Source organism: Rousettus aegyptiacus, unplaced genomic scaffold (genome assembly GCF_014176215.1).
Source record: "Rousettus aegyptiacus isolate mRouAeg1 unplaced genomic scaffold, mRouAeg1.p scaffold_m13_p_12, whole genome shotgun sequence".
Taxonomy (NCBI): domain Eukaryota; kingdom Metazoa; phylum Chordata; class Mammalia; order Chiroptera; family Pteropodidae; genus Rousettus; species Rousettus aegyptiacus.
Window position 1 is genome coordinate 18,428,232 of NW_023416287.1, and position 21,181 is coordinate 18,449,412.

Genomic DNA, 21,181 nt, shown 5'->3' on the forward strand with positions numbered 1-21,181 from the left:
CTGTCAAATCTTGATCTGATCAAATGCTCATTAGCTTTTTCAGATTTTGGGTTTTTTTTCTTTGAGATTTGATGTTAGGAAAGAAGCTGTCATTGTTTTCAAGGTTGGTTTTGTTTTGTTTTTTTGTCCTGTGTTGTGTAAGACTTCTTTATAGTTATCAATTATTTATAATAGCATTAGAAAATTTTATGTGCTAAAGTTGTAGTTATCAACATCATTGTCAAGCATAATCAAAATCACAATATATTATATTATAAGGGCCCAGTGGGCCTGAAATTGTCATTACTCTTAATGACCCACATTTTTTTCTTGGTTTTAAATTGCTAAATTAGTTTATTTATTGTTTTTAAATAACCAAAGCCAGATTTAATGGTGTTATCAGATTTTTGGTCCAAAAGTATTTTAAGTCAAATCTTCTCACATATGATGGAAGTTTAAAACACTTTTGAGAAAATACAACTATGTTACAGACAAAGATTTTTCTGCAGTCGTATCACAAGTAGATAATACCATAAATATATTTGGTTTTGGTCTAGACCATGTATAAGATTCCAGTACTCTTCCAATTTGGAAGAAGCTGTGTAGCATCTGCATTCAGTGGAACCAGGATCCCAAGTTTCCTGCCTTTTGCTGTGTAAATGCATAAGTGTCATGGGAAGGATTTTAACCTGGGAATTAGAGCTGGATTTTAACCTGGGAATTAGAGCTGGATTTTAATGCCATCTCTGATGCTACTAGGTAGCTACAGGATTCTGCCCTTCTTAGCCTTTCGGGCTTCAATTTCCTCACCCGTAAAATAGAGTTAAACTGAAAATAGCCTAATTCTTTTGAAATTTCTGTGATCGTGTTATCTCACTGCTCTTAGCAAGTGGTCTCTTTTTCCCGCATTAGAATAAGAGAACTTATGTCTGGATAAGTTAACTTTTAACATATAAGGGTATTAGAGCTAAAAGGGACTTTAGGCATTGTGTAGGCACTTTAACCTATCCATGAATATTTCTTATTTTGAGACTAGATATGCCTATATGACCATTTTCTTAATATTGGAATGTATAACTGAATAGAGGATACAAAAGATTTAATTTAGCTGAGTTTTAACAAAAGGAAAATTATTTTGTCTAGGGTTGTTGAAAAGTTTTTTTTATAGGCTAACTGGACCTGGGATTTGCTTCCCATCAATAAAATATAATTATGAACAATATTACCTTCTCAATTAATTAATTTTTATATCTTTTTAAAAATATATGTCCTGAAGTTTGCATTGACTTTTAAGACTTGCTGAAATGTAATATTTTTATGTCCTAACTGAAGCTTAGTCGTCAAATTTGTTGTTTTCCCCCTCAGTCTGGTGTGCTTCCGTGGAAATTCAACTCTTCAAGTATTTAAAAATTTAAAAGTCGAGGACATTAAAAATCAAGGCTTAAAAAAGCCCTTCTTAAACTGAAGCATTTATAGAACATTGGAAGAAATGTTTGCTCCCTGTCTCTATAATTATCTTCCACAGGGATACTCAGTGAATATATAATATGAGTATTAAAATTTCAAATGTTTCATTTGAAGAGGTAAAGTTGCTTAATCTTTTATAAGTAAAAGGCATTATTTTCCTTTTTGGTGCTCTTTTGCTGAATAAGCTGCAGATTCCCTACGATTGGAGTATCTGCCAATTAAATTTTTTAATAGAATTTCACTTAAAATTTGAGTCTTAAATTTCTCAGCTTCTCAGCTCACATACATTGAACTGAGTACAGAAGTAGATATTATTCTATTAACAAACTTGCCTCTCCCTTCTTTTATATTCCTTACTTTATCTACTGCTTTCCATTTATTCAGTGCCTACAGTACATCATCAGGTCCTATGCTCAGTTTTTGGCATGTATTATCTCATTTAGCACCCATAGTTTCAGGAAGTAGTTTTTTATGGTTTTAGAGAAAAGAAAGTTGAGTTTCAGAAAGGTTAACTTGTTCATAGCCACCCCAGGTGCTAAGTGATAAAGGTGAGATTCGATTTGAAGTCTACCTAACACCAAAGCCTAAGCTTCTCAGCTACTCCAAGCTGGTGCTCTGCCTTGTTCTTTTACTTTTTTTTGTTCATTTCATGGCTTCTAGTGGCTAAAAGATTATCAATATTATTCTCTTTCTTTCACCACCAAGAGTCCAGCAAGCTAAAGGTACAGAAGGTGGAGCCCTGGAACAGTGTGCGGGTGACATTCAACATCCCCCGGGAAGCGGCAGAGCGGCTACGGATCCTGGCTCAGAGCAACAACCAGCAGCTTCGGGATCTAGGAATTCTCTCCGTTCAGATTGAAGGTGCCCATCTGGACCCAAATCATAATAACAGTAGAATATAGCATGATTTTCTGTGCTGCTTTGACTTTCTCTCCTGTTAAGTTTCAGAATGCCAAGTAATTTATGTAACCTGTGCTTTATGATGCAGCACCTTAGGATAGAGGGATTGAGGCTCTGATTGGTGCCTAATGTTTGAACTCCATTCCATTCGCTGATTTTGGCTATCAGTCTGTCATACTTTGATTTTACTGGAACCCTGACCAGAAACTGATTTGTCTTTTAAAGAATATCTAATTTCAGTTGCTCTTCCACCAAATAAGCCTTAATTTTTATCTAACAGATGAAAATATGCTACATACACATGTGTGCGCGCGAGTTTAAAACCCTGATAAGGCTTTCTGTCATTCACAGAATAAAGACCAACTTCTTATCATGCTTTGCTTGGTCTGACCTCTACCTTTTTCTTCCAGCCTTATCTTGTACAAACTCTCCTCCTTGCTGTCTGTGTCTTGCCTTCTTTTGATTCCTTGAATATTTATTTCTTCCTCCTGCAATGGGTCCTTTGCATTGATGTCTTCTCTATATGAAATATTGTCCCCTACCATTTTCCCTTCCCTTAGTTAACACCTATGCAGCCTTCAAGTATCAGCTTAAATCTTCTTGAGGATGTATTTTCTGAACTCCATGTCTAAGTCAGAGTCCTTTATTATGTGCACTCACAAAGGTCTGGCATTTTTTCCCCCTCAGATCATTTATCTCACACTTTTATTAGAGCAGTTACTTGATTATTGTTTTGTTCCCCCATAGACTGCAAGCTCTAGTAGGTCAGGGACCATGTCTTGTTTTTCTCACTGTTATATCTCTGCTTCCCTATAGATGTTAAGTTCTTTAGTAACCACACATTGAATGAAAGCAAGGGTGACACATATATAACAGCACTACTTTGATTCATCACTAGGAAAACAATGATAAATAAAATATGGTCCTTGCTTTTATGAACTCCGATGGAGCTAATGATCTTGGTGAGGGAGACAAACTTGTGAGAGATGTAAGTACCAAGTCTGAGGGAGCACCAAGAAGGTTCTATCTTTGGGTGCTCAGTGAATTAAAATCCTTTCTTCCCCTCCTGTGTTGATGGAAGCAAAGTGACAACCAGTGATTCCAGCCTTCTCTTCCACTGGTAGACCAAGCCATCTTGACCCCGTGCTTGCTTGGAATCTAAATGTTCCACAAACCCTCAGCAGCAGAGAGGGTCAACATTTCGTAGATAGGAGTTAGACACATTTTGTGCAGTTAGGAAAGTAGGTTGCTGTGCCCCAGAAGGGGCAATAACAATAAACAAAGATTATAAGTAGACTGAGAAATGGGGTAAATTCTGTTATTTGATAAAGAAGGGAATAGTGACTTAAACAATAACCAGTTTATTTTGGAAAATGTTCTGTTGTCCAAAAAGATTTACAAAAGTAAAATTAATTCACAGCAACCTATAGGATATAGGATGAACTTTTGGGAAGAGTGGGAGTCAAACAGCTGTTGGATGTAATAACACTATGTAGACCGTTTCTACTTTATAAGCACATTTGTTCTTTATATGAAACACATAAGCATTTTCTTAAAAACCTCAAATGTGTTACAGTCTCTGTTACCTTTTTGTCTGAGTTTAAGTGCTTTGGAACTTTAAGTGGTAGTGTTTTTCCAGTGGAGAAAGGAAATATCAGTTTCTTAGCAGACCTACTTCCAAGTTCTTAAAAGGGTAAGATGCTGGCTTCCCTTTATTGTTACAGCCATAAATTAAAACATAAGTGCCAACAAGAAGGTAAAATAGATAACATACTTTAAGAAATTATGACATTTACATATGGCAATGATTATCACATTACAGAAAAGACTTTTTTAACTTTTAGGTCATGCATATGTCTCCCAGGTGATCTCATTTTTTTCTCTCTGCACTCCCTGGGAATTCAGGCAGGCAGGAAAGTGGTGGCAGCAGCTGTTGCTTTTATGAAACTGGCGATGGGTTGATGCTTTTGTAAGTTGTAAGAAGAAGTATTGCCATTGTCTTGTCTGCTACAGGGGTGGAGGGACAGGTTCCCCCAACTGTCTAGTCTCCATTGAATAATACTCCTTGTACCCTCCCTTCTTTGAGTTTTGGCCAAGGAGTTGGGGAGACATCTTTTTTGAGGACATTTTGTGGCCTCTTTGTAAATTCATGGTGATTTAAAGCAGGAATCTGAAAGCTTTTCCTGTAAAGGGCTAGAGAATAAATTTTTTTTGCCTTCATCACAGTAACTCAGCTTTACTATTGTAGCACAAAAACAGCAATAGGCAATGTGTAAATGAATGACTATGGCTGTATTCCAGTAACACTTTATTTAAATAAATAGGCAAGAGCCTAAATTTGGCCCACAGACTGTAGTGGACCCCTAGTGGGCAAGTTTGAGAGGACCAGTAGTGTTCTCCACATATAGGTTTTTTTTTTTTTTTTTTTTTTTTACAATAGTTAATTTATATGCAGTTGGCAAATAGGGGAATAATAGCAGTATAATGTGGAAATTGTGTTGATTCATGTTTGATTGTTCCTGGGCAAGGCATGCTAGAATAGTAGTAATGGAAGAATAATTATCTATAAGGGAAAAAAAAGCCTCTAGCTCAGCACAGGTGGGAGTCCTTTCAACTTTAAGAAAATGAAGACTGGGAACTTATACTCAGGCACCTTCACGTGAAGTGTATCCCCAGCACTGCATGGCTTTCAGCTTGTGCCAAGTTACACTTCCTCCTGTACCCGCCTTAATGGCAGCTCCACTGGCTCGGGTCATCACCTCATCTGTATTATCTCAGCACCTTTAACCAGGCATTTCTACTCTAGTGTTTTGGGGTGTGTTGCCTTGACTAATTTTTTTTTATTAGAGCTCTGGTTACAGAGCCACGTGGGTTTTGAGTTTGCCACAACAATATTTTTACATAAAACCTGTTTTCAGTGTGAGGTTTTACAGAATACAAGGTTTTCCAGGATTGCATTTATCGTATAGAAAAATGCTGATAATTCTTTGTAAGGTTATAAGATATCAATTCATATATTCAGTAAACAGCTAATGAATGCCTACCACGTACCACTGTTCCATGTATAAAGTATATAATTAGGGTGGCAGTCTAATTCATCATCTAAATTAGGACACTTTTGAAAGTAAAAGAGGGTGCTTTTAATAACTCTCCTGGGACAACAGATATAGAAGAACTAGGGCAGACTTATGGTTACCCTTATACAGTAATGGGGGATGCAGACACGAAATCAGGTGAATGAATAAGATTGGATAAGATTTTTAGAGGAGGCCATCCTGGCCATGTGACACTTAAGATTACATGAAAATTGAGGTGTTGGTTTATGCGAAGAGTACAGGAGAACTGTTCTAGGCAGAGGGGAACAACATGTGCAAAGGCCTTGAGGTAAGAAGGAGATTTGTGTGCCTAAGAAACTAAAAATGCCAATAAGGCTGAATCTTTTTTACTTAAAGAGAAAATAGTGTGAGTTGAGGTTAGAAGGGTAGGCAAGAGCCATATCTGGGCTGTCCAGTATTGTAGCCACAAGCCCCATGTGGATATTGAGCACTGGAAATGTGGCTAGTCCAAACTGACATGCACCGTAATTGTAAAATACACACTGGATTTTGAAGTCTTGGTTTCCCCCCAAAAGAATGTAAAGTATATCATTAATTTTTATCTTAATTATATGTTAATGATACATTGGACATATTGGGTTAATTAAAAATATATATATTACAATTAATTTACCAGTTTCTTTTTACCCTTTTACTGCATCTTCTAGAAAATTAAAAATTACATATACGTGGCTCGTATTAATATTTCTGTTGAACAGCATTGGGCTAGATAGATAATTTGAGGGCTTGTATACCCTCTTAAGGAGTTTGGCTTTATTTCTAAAGCAATGGGGAGCAATGGAGTAGGTTTTTTTTAATTAAAATTATTGGTTAATAAAATTAAATGTTTCAAGTGTATAGTTCAGCAATATTCCATATATATTACATTGTGTGTTCATCACCCAAAGTTAAATTTCCTTCTATCACCAAATATTTGACACTCAGTGGAGTGGTTTTAAGCAGAGAAATGACATGATCTAATGTTCATTTCGAGAGCAATATTTTTGTTTAAAGTATCTTAGCAAGTTTGGTATATTTAGTTCTTTCCCTTTGGTGGAAACTCTCAAGATGTATATTTTTCTCTTTTACTTCTGACACCAATAGGCAACTTAGAGCATCTTGTAGCCTGGTGATTAATTCCTTATCAGTAGGATGTTTGTTCCCTGTGACCAACCTACCTGCCTTGTTAACCCATTTCCCGTTTGCCCTGAGAATACTTGTTGGCGTCACTTGTGGCTGCACCGTTTATCCTGAGATAACTCACAGATTACAGTCCTAATCTTACCCCCAAAGTTTGCCACAAAATATTTAACATTTATTCTTATTTTTGCATCACTCTAATATAGCAGTAGTCTTTGGAAACAAACGACATTTTATTTATAGCATTCTGTTTTTAGTAGTGGTATTTCCATTTGCAAAATATAGTAATTCTCAATTGCCGAAAATGTCAAATCCCAGAAAATGTAGCATTTCTATGCGTGATGCTAACATTGTTCTCAAACACTTGTTCACCAGAGATTCATTTGATGAATCTGATCTATGTAAAATTTTCTGTTACATTAGGATCGGAGTCAAATTCTGTTTAGAAATAACTCCAAGAACAGTTTTTATATTTTATTTTCACATTGAAAACCATTCAAATTTACTTTACCTCAAAGAGCGTGTTTTTGTAAAGTTAACACTAGCAGTGAGCTGCACCTTTTTTTTCTAAATAGGAAATGGGAAATGGGAAATGGGTTAAAACAGAAATCTGATGCAGATCAGTGACAAAACTGGTGAAACTGTTGTGCCCTCGTTAGCTTCCTTCTTTATCATCTGGCTCTGTAAACCTTGACCCCTACCCCACAGTAAAGAAGCACTCGGGTGAATGCTGCCTTTCAACTCTTCAGCCACAGACTAGCTATACTTCAAATCTTCCACAAGGTGGTGCGGTCCTCCAGATAACAATAAAAATTTTGAATTAAAAGTGAGAAGCATCCAAAACTTATTTCAAATAAGACTTTTTCCTCATGAGACCAGTTAAGATTTAAGTTGCCTCTAAGTTTAGGGTCTGTTCATGTTTAGTGACGTTACCTAACAGGCTATTGTGAGATTCAAATGAGATAAAATTTTGTAAGCCTTAAAAATCCTGTATAAATGTTGATCTAATCATTAGATGTCTTAGAGGTAGATTACTAGCAACCTATCTACTCTTTTTTTTTTTTAGTTACAGTTGTGTTTTTTTTCAGTTACATACAATATTATTTAGTTTCAGGTGTACAACGTAGTGATTAGACAAAACTGACAAAGTGATCACCCTGTAAGTCTAGTATCCATCTGACACCATACATAGTTATTACAATATTATTGACTGTATTTCCTGTGCTGTCCTTTACATCCCTGTGAGTGTTTTTTAACTGGCAGTTTCTATGTCTTAATCTCTTCACCTTATTCACACATCCCCCTACTCCCCTCCCATCTGACGACCATCTGTTTGTTCTCTGTATCTATGAATTTGTTTCTGTTTTGTTTGTTCCTTTATTTTGCTTTTTAGATTCCACAATTAAGTGAAATCATAAGGTATTTGCCTTTCTCTGTCTGACTTATTTCACTTTTTCATCCATATTGTTGCAAATGGCAAGATTTCATTTTTATTGTGACTGAGTAATATCTATTGTATGTATGTACCACATCTTCTTTATCCATTTGTCCATCAGTGGACAAACAACTTCTCGGCTCTTCATTGCATGAATTTATCTGCCGGATATCTGTTTATGTTATAGTTATTGAAAGCAAAACGTTATTTTGCATACAAATATTACAGTTTTCTTCCCTCACACACATACACACATTCTTAGGAAGCTGGCAGAAAGTAAATATTGAGTTCCAAGCTCCCTGCTGATGCTACGCTTCATTAATGATTGCCCATCTGCTGTGTTGTGAGAATTGGTTATGTTCTCCTCATGCTTCATATAAGTAAACCTGCTCAGATGAGGTTGAAGAATGATCCACATTGTATTGATCCCACCCTTTTTGTGGTAGTAAACTTAACATAATTCTTCAAAAACAACAAAACTGTAACTCTTGTGTACCTATTTTTAAACAAAATTTATATCTTATTCAGCTGATTTGCTTTTTATAACCTGTCGTTTTCAGGGGAAGGTGCTATCAACCTGGCTTTGGCTCAGAACCGAAGCCAGGATGTGAGAATGAATGGACCCATGGGAGCCGCAAATTCAGTTAGGATGGAGACAGGATTCCCCATGGCAGGTGGTCCAGGTGAGATCTCCCACTCCATTGTGGAACATTTTACTAGGAGTTTTTTTTTTTTTTTTTGTCTTTATTTGCTAATGTATAATCATTTGGGTCCTGCGAGATAAGCAGCGGTTCCTGGCACATCTCTGTTTACTGGTTCAGGAGATTGAGACATGACTCAATCTTAGGAGGCTAGAGTCACCGAGCAGGAAGCATATCGACTTTACAGTCTTTTTGGCTCATTTATTAGGCTATTGTTGCATGACAGAACCTATGCTAAGTGTTGGAAATAGAAATGAATAAAGTATTTTCTACACTCAGGACGTTGATAGCATAATAGAGATTATAACTTTCTAACTCTTGCTTTCTCTAAGGCTATGAATCTATGAGCTAAAAGTTCTCGTGTGCTTATGTAGAATCTGTACATATATGTGGGGAAATGTGTTTTTTATATGTTTAGAATTGAGTTATAAAGTACTTGCTACCTGTTCTAGTAATCCCAAAATTTCTCCTTTAGAGATTGAATTCAACATTCTGAGAACACAGAATTTTGGAATTGATTTGGCGCTCTCATTTAAATTTGACAAAGCCACGGAGCTCACAGAAAGGAAGCAGGGTCAAGTAGCAGTGGGCTAATATCACAGATCTAACTCCTAGTTTAGTGCTCTTTTCACTACACCAGTGGCTTTTAGACTTTTTCTGCTGCAGGACCTTTTATCAAAATAAAGCAGAAAAGCACAGCTCCTGTGGTTGAAGCAAAGTAAGCACCTGAAACTATACCAAATTATTCACCTCCCCACCTACCACAGTAGTAGCTCTTGAAGAAATGCAACAGAATGGAGCTCAATTGATAAAGCCATTGTTCTGAATGGGTAGCTGAAGGCTTGGCCATATAAAATTGGAACTAGCTTTTTATCCTGGCACTGCCATTTAGTGATTAACTCAAGCCAGTCACTGTACCTCTCTAAGCAACAGTCTTCTTCACCAATAAATGAGCTAATAGTGCTTGCAGTCTTTCGCTTTCATGTTTGAAGGTGGTTGAGCCCTGAACCGTATAGCAAACATTTACTAAGTTCCTGTTAGGCTGTTGTAGAGTCCCATATGCTAGATGTAAAATACACAGACTGGTACCTATAGTAGGGAGTCGATAGATGTAGTTCTTTACAAAAGTCTGAGCATTTGATGTTAAGGCAGCTAGCTTTATGAGAGATTATGAGTGAGGGCTAGAAGAAGAGTGAGAAGAGCCTAGCCAAGTTGCATATAGTTAGTGAAAGAATGAATCACCCTAGAATGAGACTCAGGAAATCTGGGTCTGGTTTCAATTTTTGGTTGAATAACTTAATATTTACTAGCCTTAGTTATCTGCAAACATATTTGATTATGTCCTAGAAACAATGCTGTAGATCCCTTTCAGCCTTAAAAATTTAAAACTTCATTAAGCCAATATCAGCATACTTATTGCAAGCTCTCCTAGGATCAGGCAAATAACAGACATATTTACTAAATATCTCTTGGAAGTGAGTGTAAATTATAGCAAAATGCGTAGTTCATTATCAGCATAGAAAACTTAGAAACTTTACGTTGAAATTAGGTTATATTGGTATTTAATGAAGGCTGCTGATTATGATAATATATATATAATGCAGAGTTTTAGAAATAATCAATTAGTAATGGTCTGTAGTCACAGAAACACTTTAATTCCTAAGTATCTTTCTTTACTGCCATGCATACTCTAGACATTTTCTCTGTTGTCCATAAGGGCAGTGGATACAAACAAATTTAATGTCATGTTAAACAAAACGGAGAATGTTTTCTAGGAAAAGAGACCTTGACTACCCTCTAAAACAATAATAAATGACTTTGGAATTGTGTATCTAGAATGTCAGATTGTAAATTTTTCTGAGCACTGCTTTCTTCTCTTAGCATTGGCAATAGAAAGTTGACCGATAAGCAAAGTCTTTTGTAATTAAAACCGAATCCATAGCCTTTTTTTTTTTCCCCCATCGCCTTTTAGAATCCCAGGATTAGTGAGGATACCGTAGTCATCATTTAGTTATGGTTTCTCAGTCTCATTACTGTTGATGCATTGGAATAATTCTTTCCTGTGGGGAGCTGACCTGTGCATTGAGGGATGTTTCACAGCATTCCTGGTCTCAGCCTTCCAGATGCTAGTAGTGCCATCATCCTTTTCCCTCAGTTGTACCAACAAAAACTGTCTCTAGACATTGTCAAATGTCCCCCTAAAGTTGTGAACCATAGATCTAGTCCAAATGCCCACCTAGGGCTGGAATATATTTCATAGTATCACTACCGAGCATGTAGTTGGCATGTACTTGAACATTTCTGAGGGTAGAAAGCTGATTGTAGACTGAGAAAATCTTTTTCTTCTTATCTCCTAAGAGCTTTCTTATTATTGTCTAATTATCATGTTTTAAAAATGGCATGGAGTTCCTCAAAAACAAATCTGGTTTCAGCACATAAACCTTTGTCTAACTGCCCTTCAACTACAGAACACCTAAAAATGATGGCTAAAAATAACATTTACTGTACAGCTGAGCTTGTAAGAAAGTAAAGGAAATCTCCCAGGCAAGAAAGAAGTCAGAAAAGGATATTTAGACAGCAATAAACAAATGAGTTTCTGCAGGGGCCAAGGGATTTGAGTTTTAATGGCCAGGAAGGGATAAATTTTGAAGCCTTGCCTTGGGTCTGCATACAGAAGGAAGTTAGAATTCAGAATCCCTTATGAATCCAAAATTTTCAGTGAAAGATAGATTAGAACATTTTTATCCTCTGGCACAGGGAGACAAATGCAAAATTTGTGTCACTTGGCCTGGGCTTCTAGTTGGATGGGGCAGAAGGTAGGGATAGTGGTTGTGAATTATCTTCTCTACCCTCATGCATGTTGGACATTTAATATATTATTGAAATGATTTAGGAAAGCCAACCTAAGTCATTGAGTGGTTCTAGGCTGGTAATAATTGTTGAAGTTCTGGAGGGGCACATCCTCAACCCAAGCCACTAAAGACTTCTTATAGTTAAAACCTAATATAAATGAGCTTATATTGTAAATTTATGAAATTTAGGATTAGGTTCCCTCCTTCCAGAATTCTAGATAATAGAAATATCAAGGGGTTTAAAATTATGAAAATCCAAAAAAATGAACAAAACATGTAAAGAGAATTGGAGGAGGATAAAACTTACAGAAATTTAAAGCTTATTGAAGTGAATAACTTACCCAGAAAATTAGACATAGCCGAATTAGAAGGTGAAGAAATTACCCAGAATGTAGTAGAGGAAAAATAAGGAGATAGAAATATGAAAAAGGTCAAGAGACATGGAGGATAAAATGAGAAGGCTTAACACAGGTCTGAAAAGAGTTCCAGAAGAAGATAAAGAAATTGAGGAGGGACAATAGTCAAAGACAGAGTGGCTGAAATATTTCCAGAAATGATAAAAGAAATGAGTCTTCAGATTCAGAAGCCTAATAATCCTGAGCACTGCAAATAAAAATAAAACCACATCTGGACACAAAATTGCAAAGCTACAGAACATGAAAAATAAAGAGAATATTAAAAGCAATTCAAAATAAAAGACCAAGTATTTACAAAGGAAAGACCATCAGACCTACAGCTGATCTCTCAACAGCAACATTGGAAGCCAGAAAACATTGGAAAAATATTTTCAAAGTGATGAGAATATTGACAGCCTAGAATTTCAAGAGTAATATGAAATAAAGACCTTTTCAAAGAGACTAAGAGAATTTACCATTAACAGACCCTTGCTAATTGAACTGCTCAAGGATGTACTTCAGGAAGACGAAAATTGAACCTAAGATGGAAGAAATAAGAGCTAAGAAGGAATGGTGAGCTAAATAATTGGTAAAAATGGGTAAATATTTCTAAATAAGCATTGACTTATTTAGTATAATGATGATTATATATTGTTTTTAGACTTTAAGTCAGATGTTGACATTTTAAAGCTGTCACTAAAATAACAAATAGAATGTATAATTTCTAGTAGTGGAGGGTAGAAAGGAAGGGTATGATAGAAAAAAAATCAGTAAAATTCAGTAAAAATAAGAAAACAGCATGAAAAAAACAGGAAAAATAGGAGAGCATCACAGCAGGATAAAACGCAATTGTATCTTAAAATTATAAACCAAAATATGCCAGTAATTAACAATAAAGGCAAATGGATTATGAACACTGATAAAAAGAGTTATTAATCAGATTCAGTAACAAAATCAAATTTAGTTATGTGTTCTTACAGAAAATACATAAAATATAAGAACTCAGTTCATAGTTAAAAGCATAGGAAAAAAGATAATCTAAGGGACTATTAACCAAGAAAAAGAGAGATAACTATTTTTATCAGATAAAATAGCGTTTAAGATAAAAAGCTTTGCAAAAAATAAAAAAGGCCACTGTATGATGTAAAAAGAAAAATTCACCCAGAAGTTAAGCTTTATGTTCATAATAACCTAGCATCAAAATATGCGGGGCACAGTAGACAAAATTACATAGAGTTAGGAAATCTTAGGGGAAATTTTAACACCTCTTAGTAATCGATGGATCAAGCTCATAAAAAATTTTGTAAGGATAAAGAAAGCTTGACTAACATAATTAAAATAGTTTTATATAATGGATATACAATTGACCCTTGAACAACACAGGGGTTAAGGGCACTGACCAACCCATGCAGTCAAAACTATATGTATAATTTTTGATTTTCCAGAACTTAACTACTAATAGTCTACTACTGACTGGAAGCCTTACCAGTAACATAAACAGTCAGTTAACACACATTTTGTATGTTGTATGTATTCTATACTGTATTCTTACAATAGAATAAGCTAAAGAAAATGTTATTAAGAAAAACATAAGGAAGAGAAAATACATTTACAGTACTTACATATTTATTGAAGAAAAATTCATAAGTGTACCCATGCAGTTTAAAACTATGTTGTTCAGGAGTCAATGGGATATAGAAACCATGTACTAATAATTCAAGGATTTTTAATCTTTTTATGCTTAAATGGAACATTTATATAAACTGACTACATTATATCAAAAGCAAGTTTCAGTAAATGCCAAATATTGATATTACACAGATCATGTTCTCTGACTCATAGTGCAATTAAGTCAAGTCAGTGACCAAAAAAAACCCCTAAAATATTTCATATTAGAGATTTAAAAATATATTTTAAATGCTGTGACTTTTTTAAAAAATCAATTATGATGGACAGAAGATATTTAGAATAGAATAATGAGACTAGCACATATAAAAATTTGTGAGATGTGGCCAGTACAACATTTGGAAAAAACTTTTAAGCCCTCAGATATTTTTATTAGAGAAGAACATCATCTGAAAATTAACAAGCCAAGTGTCTGACTTAAGAATTAAGAGAAAGGACTTAAAAGACTTAAAGGAAAAAGAAAAGCAGAGTAATAATTTAGGAGGAAGGAAATAATAAAGATTAAGAGCAGAGATAAGTCTGAATTTAAAAGCCAATAGAATGGAGCAGCAAAACCAAAAGATGTTTCTTTGAACAGACAACTAAAATGGATGAAGCTGATAAGACAAGAAAAAAAGAGGCAGAGGCATTGTAAAGAATGAAAAAAATATATACTTTAAAAGACTTTATAGTATGAATTATAGCTCAGTTTTTAAAAATGGAAAAGGTATCCCATGAATAATTTTATGCTAATAAATTTTAAAGCATTGGCAAATTAACAATTTTCTTGAAAATATAATTTAAAACTGACTTAGAAAACTTGAAAAATGCAATAATTAATTTAATTGAAATAATTACAAATCTGTCTCCCTATGAATAAATTAATATAACCCACAGGCCCAGATGGTTCTACAAGTTAGTTTTATCAAATATTAAGAACAGATACACATATTCTTCCAGAGCATAGAAAGAGGAAAAGATTCTTTCTAACTTATTTTGAAGTTACTTTAAGCTTGATACCAAAATTAAAAGGGGATAGAAAGAAGATAATTTAGGCTGTTTTCACTTATGAACATAGGTGCTAAAATTCTAAAAAGTCTAACCATATCAGAAATTAGAAAGATTTGGAGCAAGAGGAGTTCTAAAGCTGCTAGTTGGAGTATAAATTTATACAACTACTTTAGAGAGCAGTTTACCAATATCTAGTAAAGTTGAAGATGCTTATACTTTAAAACTCAGCAATTCTAATTATGTAGTCTAAAGATAGTCTCAAATGTCCACAAGAACACATGACATTGCAAAATTTTAAGAATTAAAAGGGCATAGTGGGGGCAGGAGGACCTACTATTCATCAACAGGAGAATGGATATATGGATGCCATAAAATGGAACACTTATTTAGCAGTCAAGATGGATTCATCTCCAAAAAATAATATTAAGTGAAAAAGAAAATTAAAGAATACAGATAGTATGGCGCCAGTTATATAAAGGTTAAAAGCATACAGAAAACTCAATGTAGCTTACCTACATATGAAGAAAAGATAAATAAAATATGCATGGAACTGTTAACCCCAATTACAAGATAAGAGGGACGAAACGGAATGAGATTGGGAAGGAGTGGGGGGCTTCTGGTGTATATACATATGTATCTGAAAGCAGTAAGGCAAAATGCTTAGATATATACAAGGTAGAGGATGGTATAGAATTTTTCCATACTTTTTTATATTCTTGAAATATTTAATTAAAAACAAACATTGTGCCAGTTCGAGAATTCTATTCTAGGGATTTTTTTTTTTTTCTTTAGGATTAATAAGAATGAACAGCCCTGCCACTGTTATGATACCCCCGAGTGGAAACATGTCATCTTCCATGATGGCACCAGGCCCCAATTCAGAGTTGCAGCCCAGGACTCCTCGCCCTGCTTCTCAGTCAGGTAACGACCTCCAGTCCTGTAGGATCAGAGAAGCTAGAACTCGCTGCACAGATCATTACAAAATTCAGCTGTCTCTGATGCAGTTCCTAACTGCTCAACTTAAATGCTATGTCCTTTACTAAATCTGCCCTAATTTCAAGTTGTCATTTCCTTCTCAGAATTTCTCATTATTCTCTTATCAGTTATACTTTAGCATTCCTAAAAGTGAATTCTTTGGTCTACTTAGTCCTGTAAGGTACACCATGACAGAAAATTCTAAACAGTGGATTAAATTTGGTAAATGCATTATACTTTACCTTGGAGATTCAGAATTAACACATTGGAGACACAAAGTCTTACAGGGAAGAAACATGTCTAAGATTGTTAGGTCCAGTATTTCCCAAACCTAATTGACTATGTTTTGTTTTGTTTTCTTATAATAACTAATGAACACAGTTCCTCAGAATATGCTTTAAAAATACCACTCTCCATATTCTGAGTTTGGCTCTTATATCCACTTTCGAATCATAAGCTCTTTTTAGATAAGATTTACCTATTGTCTTGGTACACTTTGCATATAAAAGATGCCCTCATACATTTGGTTGAATGGTGCTAGCAGATTTTAACTCTGTATTTGCAGATTTGCCAAGACTACTGCTCTAGGATATAGGGTGTAATGAGTTAATTAGTGCCTTGTTGACTGTCTTTAAACAGATGCAATGGATCCACTCCTCTCTGGGCTCCATATACAGCAGCAAAGTCATCCCTCAGGATCTTTAGCTACCCCACACCACCCAATGCAGCCTGTCCCTGTGAACAGACAAATGAACCCAGCTAATTTCCCCCAGCTGCAGCAGCATCAACAACAGCAGCAGCAGCAACAGCAACAGCAACAACAGTTGCAGGCAAGACCCCCACAGCAACATCAACAGCAACAGCCCCAGGGAATTCGACCCCAGTTTACTGCCCCAACTCAGGTGCCTGTTCCTCCAGGCTGGAACCAGCTGCCTTCTGGAGCCCTTCAGCCTCCTCCAGCCCAGGGTTCTCTGGGTACAATGACTGCAAATCAAGGGTGGAAGAAGGCTCCTTTGCCTGGCCCAATGCAACAGCAACTCCAGGCAAGACCATCCTTAGCCACGGTACAGACACCTTCCCACCCTCCCCCTCCATATCCCTTTGGCAGCCAGCAAGCCTCACAGGCCCATACAAACTTTCCTCAGATGAGCAACCCAGGCCAGTTCACAGCTCCTCAGATGAAGAGCTTGCAGGGAGGGCCCTCCAGGGTTCCAACCCCCCTGCAGCAGCCCCACCTCACCAACAAGTCTCCTGCCTCCTCACCCTCCTCCTTCCAGCAGGGATCCCCTGCATCCTCCCCAACGGTTAACCAAACTCAGCAGCAGATGGGACCAAGGCCACCTCAAAATAACCCACTTCCCCAGGGATTTCAGCAGCCTGTCAGCTCTCCGGGTCGGAATCCTATGGTTCAACAGGGAAACGGGCCACCTAACTTCATGGTTATGCAGCAGCAACCACCAAACCAGGGGCCACAGAGTTTACATCCAGGCCTAGGAGGTGAGGAACACTGAAGCTATTTGTGTTAACTTTACTGAGATAGATCTTAATAGAACTTCAATTTTTAGAGTTAATGGAGGGAGTGAAATAAGGGTGTAATTATTTGGTTTTGTGGATATATAGGATGACGTTTGATATAAATTAGTTAACTTGATATATTACTAACTTGCTACATTATACAGTATCTTACTGGTTACATTTAAACTAGCCCTCTGGATAAAGATGCAGGTAATATTGAATATAGAGATGCTCGTTTTGCTTTTCAAATTACTTTTGCTTGATCTTGTACTGGTAAACTAGAATGTCCAAAAGAAACATGCATTTTATTAACAATTTAAACTACTCAGCTTTTGAACCAATTAAGATTATGCAATAGAGCAAAAATGAAAAGATAAGTACAGGGTATTACTGGGGAAAAGGCCCTTCTAGTTTTCAGTTTTTATAATCCTAGTTAGTAAAATAGCATGATATTTGTTAAATTTGATTAAAGTATTAAAGGGGAATTAGTTCAGAAATTATTGACTTTTATAGTTTATAATGCCAATGCCTGCTCCTTAGAGAGGGAATTCCACCAGTTATACCTAAAGGAGATTTATTTATTTATTTTGTAAGGTGCCTCTTGTATGAAGAAAAAGCAATGGAGCTTAATGTGTGAGAGGTAAAACGATTACAGTAAAACTTATCCATCTCCATGTTTATTATTTATTCTTATTAATCATTGATCTAGTGCACATGAATGTGCTCGGAGCTTTTCAGTAAGGTATAGAGAGTGTCAGTAATGCTGTCATCTGATAAACATACCCCCCCACCAAAAGACACCCATTGCCTACCCAGAAAAAAACCCTTGCATCTTTAGTGCAACATAGCAAAGGCATGTTCCCATGGTTTCTAGTGAAATTAAGTTGCTCATCAGTCTTTTCACTCTCTTATGATTAATTTTACTGACATGCAGGCTCTAATATTTGAAATCTAAGAAGTTTTTAGAAAATGCAAGAATGTTTTAGCTCCAAACTTCACTGTTCTGGGCATCTAGTTCTGGATCAGTGGAAGCTGGGTAGTCCCTCCTACAAATGTGATTACTGATTTGATTACAAATGGAAGCATGCAAATGGGGACGTGTCGCTGCTAAAGAAAAGACAAATGCTTATTTGTCTATGAAGTGTTTTTCAGGACATTGAAAATTTGGCCCTTAAAAAAAAATAAATGGACTAATACAAAAAAAATTAAGTGAGCTTTAGGTCTTGATGCTTTCATAGAGCAGATGATGTGCTCACCTAGGTGATCTGGCCACATCAGGGCCTGTTATAAACAATGAGTTGGTTCTGAAATTAAACCTTCCTGTAAAAGGAAGTGATACTTCAGTGAGATTTCATTAGAGCATGGTTTTTGGTACCATAGCTCTCAGAATTGCAGCAAACCTTATGAGGGGAAGGCGAAAGGATAAATTTTGTATAGCCTCACTTCGAAACTCCTATGAATTGTTTTTAATCTTGTCTCTCCTAAGGAGACAAGCATAATATTGGGGAGAAATTTTCTGCAAAGGAGATTGTCAGTCATTTCCCTCAGTGGAGGAAAAAACACCTATATATATATATACACTTAATATCAGGACCCAGCTTTTTGTTTTACAGTATTTCTTATCAATTAGTCCGAATATGAGATAATTTAATATATTCCATTGATACCTGTGTTAAAGTATGTAAAGTTTTGGGGTCCGCTCTATTACAGAGAAAAGTGAACACTAAACCTTGCTGTGACGTGGCCTCAGATCACATTTAGGGAGCAGATTGCCATCTTTTCCTTGGCATGTTCTAAGTGTAAATTTTTTAGTATTTCTTTTTCATTTTGACAATACTCATGTAAGAGATTGTGTTGATTTTTTTAACCATCTTTCCCAACCTTATTATTAAAGATCCTACCAGTGTGACAGAGAGCTAAGCCAGTGGAGACTTCATGCAGCTCATCCTTCCTTATTCATTCCACATCTAAGCAAGAGTATAAATTTGCTAGGTAACTGCCTTACTCATTGTTTTCTATTAAGGAATGCCTAAACGCCTCCCACCTGGCTTCTCAGCAGGACAGGCCAATCCGAACTTTATGCAAGGTCAGGTGCCTTCAACCACAACCACCACCCCTGGGAATACGGGAGCTCCTCAGCTGCAAGCAAATCAAAATATCCAGCATGCAGGTTTGTTTTTTATGATTTATTCAGCAAACATTTAATGAGTATTGTACAGTAGATACTATGATAAGCAACAAGGATTAACATAAATCATGGTCCCACCCCTTAATTTCAAGTCCATAAATATGAATTATTTTTTCAAGGCAATAACTGATATATCAGAAGTAAAACGTCTCAGAAACTTGAAAATATCTAACAAAAGGAGATGAAACTTGAGTTAGAGCAGGGGTCAGCAATTTTTTTTTCTGAAAAGAATCCGGCTTTGCAACTATTTAACTCTGCGGTCGGTAGTGCAAAGTAGCAGAGACAATACATAAATGAATGAGCATGGAAGTATTGCAAATACTGTTTATTTACAAACTACCAGTGGGCCTGATTTGGCTCATGGACCATAGTTTGCCTATCGACCACAGTTAGTAAAAGGACAAAAGATGTTTGCGGCACAGGAAACTATAGGAAAGGCATGGAAACACATGGCATTTTGGACAACTGCAACTTTAAAAATCTTTGTATAGTACATATTAGCTTTGTTTATGCTTAGTGTCTGAATTCTTATTTACACTGTGGTATTTGAAGGCCAGACTTCATTCAATACAGATTTAATGCCAACAGTATATTGTATGTAAGAAGAAATTTTGGAGGAGAGGTAAGGCAGAGCAGAATTACTAAAAAAGTGTTTTACAATAAATATTGTATAAGCCCAGACTTCATATTTGTGATTGCTTAGGTACCATATAACTACTACTCTTACCCTTTCTCGTTCAGGCAGTTTAGAACTGAGGTACCCCAAATATTTTCTGAACCCCCATCCCCACTTGGAGTTAATTTAGTTATATGATTCCAGCTTTAATTATAAATCACTAAGGAATGAGAAAAGCCTAAACTTACTTTCTTTTTAAATAGTTCAAACTACCTCATAAAGGGTAAGAGAAAGGTAGGGCAAATCACTTGACTTTTCCTATCTGCTGGTCCAAAACTGCATTCCTGAGCTATGTGAATTTGTTTTAAAACAGTGATAAGATCATTTGTAATTTGTCCACCTGAGCGCAACTGTCTTGTATTGTTATATGGTGCCTTCCACATGCACATGTTGTTTTGATTTCCCCATTTATCCCATCTAAAATATCTCTACTCTTGCCTGTCATTTTCTGTTCTCTCACCCTACTTTATTTCTCGTGTTAGCCTTTACTTCTTTGTGTAAAAATACTTTCCTCTTTGTTATTGTCTCTTGCCAACTAGACTCCAGGGAGTGAAGGATTTCGTCTATCTTGTTTATTGATATTACCTCGACACCAAAAGTACCTGTACACATAGGTACTCAAAAATAATTGTTGATTGAATGAATATATATTGGCATATTCAGAGTACATAGTATATACTGTGGTCGTGGAATTCAAGTTAAGAGATTATAAGACTGGTTGAGAAAATCTTTCTTGAGTTTCAGGAAAACTCTGGGTAGTGTGAACAAGGGTCAGTTTTTCTCATGCCTCCCGAGCTGGAGCATGGACTGGCCTCATAATTTTGTTGTAACCGCTACTTTCTAGTTCCCATTTAAAAGTGAAAAATAAAAGGAAGATAAAATAAGCTAGAAGTTATTCAGTAAAAAGGGAGAGATAATGCAAGTAGCTAGTTATAGGAAAAACCCAAAGACCCAAAATAAGTAAATACCGCAGCAAGCAAGGCAGTGTCTTTTATCTAAATTAGAAATAACTGAGAAGAATGGAATATGTCCCATGGAGTCTACCAGTGACTGCCACAGAAGAGGGTTACTGAAGCTTTAACATCCCTTAGTAACTGTCTTCTGTCTGCAGCTTCTGGCTAATCTGTTAGTTGACTGCTACCAGAGGCTCAGCTTTCAGATCAGGATTAAATAATTTTTACCACACT

General features: G+C 36.0%; 1 protein-coding gene across 13 annotated transcripts in view; it reads left to right on the forward strand.

Moving 5' to 3' along the window:
• NCOA6 (nuclear receptor coactivator 6) overlaps positions 1–21,181 on the forward strand; it is an 89,902-nt gene that overhangs the window by 41,647 nt on the left and 27,074 nt on the right. For 9 of the 13 annotated variants that reach the window (XR_004953625.1, XM_036229500.1, XM_016126414.2 and 6 more), the window contains 5 exons: positions 2,152–2,307; positions 8,577–8,699; positions 15,433–15,561; positions 16,255–17,112; positions 19,154–19,300. Coding sequence is in view for 12 of the 13 variants with exons in the window: in XM_036229500.1 (XP_036085393.1) it covers positions 2,152–2,307; positions 8,577–8,699; positions 15,433–15,561; positions 16,255–17,112; positions 19,154–19,300 (1,413 nt within the window). In the remaining variant the exon portion in view is untranslated. Of the gene's footprint in view, positions 1–2,151; positions 2,308–8,576; positions 8,700–12,449; positions 12,538–15,432; positions 15,562–16,254; positions 17,113–19,153; positions 19,301–21,181 lie in introns of those variants that run through there. The other 4 variants (XM_036229505.1, XM_036229503.1, XM_036229504.1 and 1 more) reach the window with 4 other exon arrangements.